Source organism: Zonotrichia leucophrys, chromosome 2, assembly GCF_028769735.1.
Source record: "Zonotrichia leucophrys gambelii isolate GWCS_2022_RI chromosome 2, RI_Zleu_2.0, whole genome shotgun sequence".
NCBI lineage: Eukaryota > Metazoa > Chordata > Aves > Passeriformes > Passerellidae > Zonotrichia > Zonotrichia leucophrys.
Window position 1 is genome coordinate 116366032 of NC_088171.1, and position 7686 is coordinate 116373717.

The 7686-nt window shown below is 38.8% G+C and overlaps 1 protein-coding gene across 1 annotated transcript in view; it reads left to right on the forward strand.

Moving 5' to 3' along the window:
- RAB2A (RAB2A, member RAS oncogene family) overlaps positions 1–2791 on the forward strand; it is a 43487-nt gene extending 40696 nt beyond the window's left edge. The window contains exon 8 of the mRNA XM_064706137.1: positions 1160–2791. Coding sequence (XP_064562207.1) covers positions 1160–1255 — 96 coding nt within the window. The 3' untranslated portion in view covers positions 1256–2791. The remainder of the gene's footprint in view (positions 1–1159) is intronic.
- The last annotated feature ends 4895 nt before the right edge of the window (positions 2792–7686 follow it).

Sequence of the window (7686 nt, forward strand, 5' to 3'; positions counted from 1 at the left end):
ACTTGTAGCTAAATAAGACATGAATAGTAATCCTCTAAACTAATTCTGACTGGAAAGTGTGTGTGCATGTTGGTGATGCACTTCTTAAATTCAGTTCACTGATGAAAAATTTAAGATCATCTTTCACATCTTTCCTGAAGAAAATGCAGTTGGTAGTGCAATATAAATTGGAGAGCAGAGTGTCTGAAAAAGCATGCTTGTTGTATCTGTCGAGTTTCATATAGTAGCTGACTGCTTTACTGTGCCTTACCGAGCTTTGATTGCAATATGCTGTCAAGAGCCAACAGTCCGTGCTACTTATTTGGCTTTATGCCAAGTCTGGCTTCTTGATTCCTTAAGAAGTTGCTATCAGCCCAGAGGGGGCAAAACCAATGAGCCATAGGGCATGCTTTTTATTAAAGGGGAGTCAAAGAGCGAAAAGAAACCACATCAGCTGCTGTCAATACTAAGCGAGTGCCAGAAACCCGAAGGCTACCACTGCTGCAGAACAACTGCCAAGCACTATAAATCTGAGATTTGCTGTGACGCAAAGTTTCCTTAAGAGCTTAATTTCTGAAGCTACTGTATTACTTTTCTCAAAGTGGTGTATTTTTAGGTAAAATCCACTTGAGGGAGTGAGGGTTAAGATATAAGTGTGATTTTGATGAATGAAAGAGCTACGCTGTGTGTGGGTTCTTGGCAAGTAGCCATGTCTTTTGGGATCACAGAAATTATTGATGACACAGAACACTCGTATGCCCTTAGCCTCTACAGCTGATTCAACACAGAAAGAAATGCTGTCTAGAGAGGAAAAGTTTTATATTAAACTATTAAACTGGTGGAGATTTTGGCAAGAGGGGAGAGGTTATACATTCTTAGCAAATGTTGTGTATTTTTAAGCTATATGCCAAGTAGTATTCAAATACAATTGTTGCTCTGTGTTTTTTTTTAATAGGAGTTTAAGCTACAGAGTGTAACATGGAGATAAAATTCAAATGAGAAGGAAGGCATCTTACTTTAAATAATATTTAATTGCTAAGAACATGCTGGGAAAAATTACAAACTTTGATTTATTTATTGCATACATTAGGAGAACTTGTTATATGATCTTCTAAATAGAAAAAGTAGCTTTTCAAGTATATTCTAAAATATTTACACTGTGTATTAAACTTCATTTTAGGCAAATGGCATAAAAATTGGCCCTCAACATGCTGCCACCAATGCAACACTTGCAGGCAATCAGGGAGGACAACAAGCTGGAGGAGGCTGCTGTTGAGCCTGTTTTTACTTTCTAGCTGCCTGGATGAGGCCTACTTACTTGTTTGTTCACCCTTCCCTCCCCCTGCCCCGCTCGCCTCCACTTCAATTCAACTGAGACATGAAACTTGTAAGTTGGTTTCCTGTTGCAGAAGACTTTATCCTTCAAATTCTTGTATAACTTTGAATAAATGGTTAATGTTCACTTAAAGACAGATTTTGGAGATTGTATTCATATCTATTTACATTTGATTTCTAGGTCAATTGATGTGATTATTTTTGTTAAATGTTGTCTTGTGCCCTTGACTACGAACTGAATTGTATTAAACACTACAAAGTCATCTGAGTATTTTAATCAGTTTGTGTAGTTAGGTTTCCCAGCTCCTGAGGTTACCTAATGTTTAATATTGTAGAGCTGTCCTCAAGTTTTTTGTCAATTTTCAAGGCTATGAAGAGAAGCAGAAGGACTCTTTTAATTCTGTATTTATCACTTTCTGTATATATAGTTTAATAACCTGCTTGGGTGTACTTGCCAAGCTAGAATTCTTTAATGCATTTGCATAAAATCTATACTACTTAGAGCTTGAAAACTACAAAAGCATTAATAGGAACTGCTTGGATGCTAAATTTTAAGCCTTTTTGACATTGTTAGCATGTTCATGCTCCCCGTCATTATCCTGAAGTCCAAGAGAGATGCTTAATGTATATTACTAGAGGCTACATACGTGCTATCTATTTTAATGCCAAATGTTTGCTGTTTATCCACAATTTCCACAACACCTCTTCAGAAATGGATTAGCTGTTTGCCTTAACAAATACTGTAGGTGAAAACAGAGTATGGATGAAAAGTAGAGGAGGAGTTGATAAATTTAAAATGGCACATTTTAAAAACATTAATCTTCTCAATGGTTTTTTTCTTGTTTACCACTTGATTTCTAGGTATATTTTTCATGCAAGGACAGTTTTTCAACCTAAATGTATAGTGGTCGTGTAAAGTTTTCTTTTAGTGACAACTTGTAATCCTAAATATATGGTAAGCATCTTGTCTATTGTGAAGAGGGTGTGAAAATAAAATCTGCCAGTTTGGAAATCTTGCTGAAAATCAAAACTACAAATGTTTTGTTACTTATTATGGTGATGGCTGGGGGGAGGGGCATATTTTTCCTTAAATGAAAGGGTTGCAACAGGACAAAACAAAATCCTGTGTTTAAGTGTTTATTTGTTAAAATACAGAATGTTCATGTCACCTTTCATACAAATGTGCAAACAACTGAGTTTCCATCTCATCCTATTTAAATAATCGCAGACAAAAGGGTGATGCTAATGGTAGGCCATGCTTCATGTATTGGGGGAAATAAAGGGGTGGGGGCAGGCAATGACTGCAAAACTTCTGTCTTACTGGACCAATATTGACTGCAACACAACACTGGAGGAAAGGGATCCTCATGTCACCCATTCTGATTGTCAGAACTTGAACATCCAGAGTGAATAAATTTCAGCCTGATGGGTGTAACATAGCAGTGGTTCTGAGATTAAATAAAATTTGAAAAAATGGTGTGGACCCTTTTGTTGGTATCTCGGGGAAGGGGGAACCAGTATGGATTTATGTTAGTTGCTGACTCCCTTCTTTTTTACACACTTAGTAACATTTTCAGCAATGTAATATAATTATTTTCAGCTTTTAAGTTATTAAGAGGTTACTCCATTTACATACTTTCAACTTTTAACTGTTTATTTCACAGAGTTTGCATTTATGGAGCACACTTACTGTTTCGGTTGAAGTTTGAAAATTGCGTTGCATGACAGTAAAACCATAGGACTGAACTGCATGGATGACAGGGGAAAACTGGCATGTCCTAACTAGCTGTTTACAAGAAGGAGTGAATGAACATGACTGTTAGTTTGGATTAACTACTTGAAGTTTTTTTCACTTTGCAATGTTGTAGAGTTCAGTTGTTTGAGATGAGAGAAAAATATGCTTTTACATAGCAGCCTGAGCTTCATTACAAAGGGGAATAAAGTTAGCTGTACAAACTGTACATTAAGGGAGCGGGGGGGAGATTTGAGCCCTGCCCTGAGAAGAACAGAAGTTCATGCTGTTTTAGCGGTGATGATTTGAAAAACTGAAAGCTTCTGACAGTCTCATTTTCTGAAAACATGGAAGAGGTATAGAATTGCCCAGGAATCCAGGGCTACTATAGTTCAGAAACGCCAGTGCTGCTTTTTGGGGGTGAGAGGGGCAGGGGGAATATGCTGTGGCTTACTAAAGTCATGTCTGCAATCATTTGCTGATCCTGCTGGTTTGGTCCTGGCTCACATGCCAGTCTTAGACTGTACATTATGTTAAGACCGTGGTACTTTCAAAGAGTAGCTAGAACAAAACTGAAATTTCCATGCATTCTGGCTGGCTTTTTGTCACAAACTTTATGCACATGTAAACCTTTTGTTGCTACAGAAATCTCTGTATTTTTGTAGATATTCTTTTTGAGAAGTCCTGATGCTATTGTATCCAATTAGAGTTTGAACATTTTATAGCACAGAACTTAGCAGGAGGGTTTACTTCTAAAACATTTGCTTAAACATGATTCTTTCACAGGTTTCAGCTTTACTTGTACATGAGCAACTGAAAACTTGCTGAGATTCCATGTTGAATTCCAGTTGCTTTTGTGGGTTACATTTTCACAACCAAAGAACCAAAACATATAATTGTTTCCCAGCAACTTGTACACCTGTTACATGTAATGTGAAACTGTTGATACCAAAGAAATCATACCAAGGAGCAATTTTTCCCTTAATCACGGTTTAGAATGTGGTAGAAAGAATAGTCAATTTAAAATTAAAAAAAAAAAAAATTGGGGTGATAAGCCCTCCAAGCGTGACTATAAACTCGTCTCTCCCATTTCTACTAAAAATGAAAGTCTCCAGGAATTTTGGCAGTCATTGAGGAAAGATTAACAGCTCCTCCTCAGTCTTAGCCCTGTGTCTCTCTTGGCTTCAGTCATTCTGATTTACTCTTGTGCAGATCAGCCTCAGCAGTGAGTTAAGGTAAAACAACTGCCAAAACACTTGCTGATAAGCTAAAGCAGCAAGTGTCTGGAGCCCCGGCAAGCAGTGAGAGCTCCATCCCCTGCTCCAGAGTTGTATCCTTTCTGCTGTGTTTCACCTTTTGTGACACTTAGTTTCTTGTGGTGGACTTTGAAGAGCCTTTAGCTGCAACGTTTATATGGTGGGTGGGTTAGAGGAGCACGCACTAAATGATGCACATTTAAACGGGGCAAATTTTTTTATGCCTGAAGAGTTTACCTGTGACTGTGCTAGAGCACTAAATCTGTTCTTGGGAAGAAATTGAAACTTCTTTTCAGGCTCAAGAATACAGATAAACTGAATCAGAATTTTTAAAAAAGTGCACTAAAGTAACTTAGAAATATCAGAGGACAATTTTGAGCATTGCAGGGATTTTTTTTAAGTGATCTTTCTTAAAGAGGGTACCCCAATGTGCCTGTTTTTTTCTCTTAAATGTTACCAGCAGGGTGTTGCTTTTGTAAATGCTTAGGCCTGAGGTAGTGATTTAACAGACTGCTCTTTTGATACTACTGAGTGTCCTACAAATTTCATCTTGGGTTTTTTGGCTGATTTGTTTGGTTTGGGGTTTTTTTTGTTCTAAATCAAGTTTCTCCTGTATATTATCTCCTTTTTGTCTTTTCTGTTTTCATATGGTTTCGTTCACACTGAATCCTGTGAGGAAAATGCTGCTCTATGTCTTTACTTGCTCCACATCCGTAACTCCCACACTTTAAGGAATTTGCCCAGTATGGGGCATTTGTTTTAGGGGTGGAAGGGTGGGGCAGAGGGAGAGAGGGATATGTGTGCTATCTGGCTGCATGATATAAAATCATGAAGGAAGTATTGCACAGGCTCTGTTACTTGTTACACCTACTGTGTGTGCTGGTTTGCATGTGTGGGGGGATATAATTTGCCTAGTCCTCTTCCACTATTGCATGGGAGGAGATAGAGGAGACAGAGGAAGACTAACAGGTTTTATTTGGATATCTTAATAAATTTGTTTGCTGAGATCATATGTATGATTTGTGTATCGTTAATGTTCCTCCCCCTAGAATCTCTGGGTTCTCTTCTGCCACATTGCTGCAATGCAACTTTAACAGTATGCAGTGGTGATTTATTGTAATACACTACTGAAATCTCCATTTGTAAATAATCCAGGCTGCTGCTGTGTAAGTAGCTGATGAAATGTCTTTACTGGGTCTGCCGCGTATGAAAGAAACCACAACATTAGGCAATAAAAACTACTAACAGAATGTTACGAAACCAAGACCATGACAAAAAAAGCAGCATGTTGTGGATCTATCATTTTTATTCTTGGGACAGATTTTATTATTTTTGGAACTATTACAAGACTTATGTTAAATATTGTGGATGATAAGAGGAAACAGACTCTTGGCAAACATGGAAAACCAATTACAGCATATTACCCTATTCCCCTTCCAATAAAGGAGGGGCAAAGCTAAAAGTTTATTCTTTGCTTAGCAGCTGGAGGAGGGGGGAAAAGTGTTGCTGCTTAGCATTGGCTTGAGGAAAGAGATTGTTGCTGTAGCAATCTTACCGCAGGCAGTCCAAGGTGGAGTGTGCTCCACAGTCAGTTATGCCCCAGCCTGAAAAAGCACACTGCTACAAGAGTGCTGAGTAAAGAAATGGCTGTTCTGTGCCATCAGATATACGGTTCAGTTAAAAATAAATTTTAAAAATTTGTGTTTGGTTGCAAATCTCTGTTGTAGTGATAGGCATTTGACTTGACATATAAACTGGAACACATCTGATATTTAGACATGGGATTTAACTGCAACATCCCATGGCTCTGTGACATAGAGGTGAAATAAGGTATAGGAAAAACCTACTTCAAAGTTTATTTAGAAGTCTGCACATCCATTTGTACTCCTCTCCCAAATCACAGTTCTTGTAAAATTGTCCATGCAGCATGAATGTAGATGAATTGATGCATCAGTATGTTTGTTGGAGTTCCTCCCCACCCCCTCTCCCCCAGCATAGTTATGATTTTTAGAATTCCTTCATTAAAGAGTCAGAGATATAAATGTTTATATTGGGCAGACTCTTGTTGATGGTTGGGTCTATGGTACATTTGCTGTAAATTACAGCAGGATCTAATTAGCCTTTCTTAAGTGAAGCCCAGTTCCATTACTTTTCCTAGATTTAGGCATAAAATACTAGGAGGGAGGAAAGTCTTATAGTGTGAGGAGAGCTCAAAAGAGATCAATGTACTGTGCTAACAGTTGTGAATTTAACATTGTCTGGGTTAAAGCAGTCAAGTAAACACTGCATGTTCTGATTATGGCATGGGAAAACATTTTCAGACACAGGAAATATCTGAAAGAATGTGACTTAAAAACCAGTTAAATAGCAAGGATACTTGGGAAGACAGGAGTCCATGGGGTTGCTTGCTGTCTGTCCAGATGAGGCAGGGAAGGCTGTCAGATTGAGGCATTGCCCAGCACCTGAGCACTGACACCCACACCTGGGCCAGTGCTGCTGCACAAGGACTGGACCAGCTGTGAGGAAGGAACTTGTAAATATGGACATTGTTGAGGGGTGCACATTTAACAGCACTGAGACTGGAGCTGAGGCAGTGTCCAGAATTTGTAGGACATGTGTGAATGAGTGGTTTTTAGGAGGAGGGGTGGGTACAGAGACAGCAGCAGAGGAGATGGGCAAATTTACTTGTTGGCTGTTGGCTCAAAAAAAAACCCTGAATCAATGTACACCTCTGTTTGATTGTTGTATACAAATGCAGCAAAGCTTTGTCTTGAATGTAGTTAGAAACAGATTGTCTTTATGGGCTTTTTTAATCCATTTTAATTTATGAGGATGACTAGACCTTGGGTTGCTGGTTAGTGTAATGTCTAAAGTACTTAAGACAGAGAATATCAGAACACAAAAGAATTCCTGTGTCTGGTGCCCTTGAGAGTCAATTCAGCCACTTCTAAGCAAAAGGTGACTGACTGACCTCAGCCAGCTGGTCACTGATGAAGGTCTGTCAGCCATCAGTGGTGCACAAAAATCAGTGGATGGGCTCTGCTGCTCCTCCTTGCCCAGTGTTGTTCAGCTTTCATCTCAGAAGTAAAACATTCCCGCACAGAAACAAGAGCACTTGTGGCATCTCCCATAGTTACTGCTGTGAAGCAGAAATTAGGTTTGTGAACTCATGTGCAATTTTGTAATTCTGCCCGGGAAGTTTTTCTAAAAAGCCACCATAACTCCAGAGAAAGAGGCATCCTCGTGTGCAGGACTGACCACTGTGCATCGTAAATTAAGTGCTTTGGCTTTTCCCTGGGTTCCTATCCAAGTCCAATTCTATTTTCTTTCCAGTTTACTTCTCTTCCTTTTTGTTACTTCTTCTACCTTTTTTTCCCCTTCTTG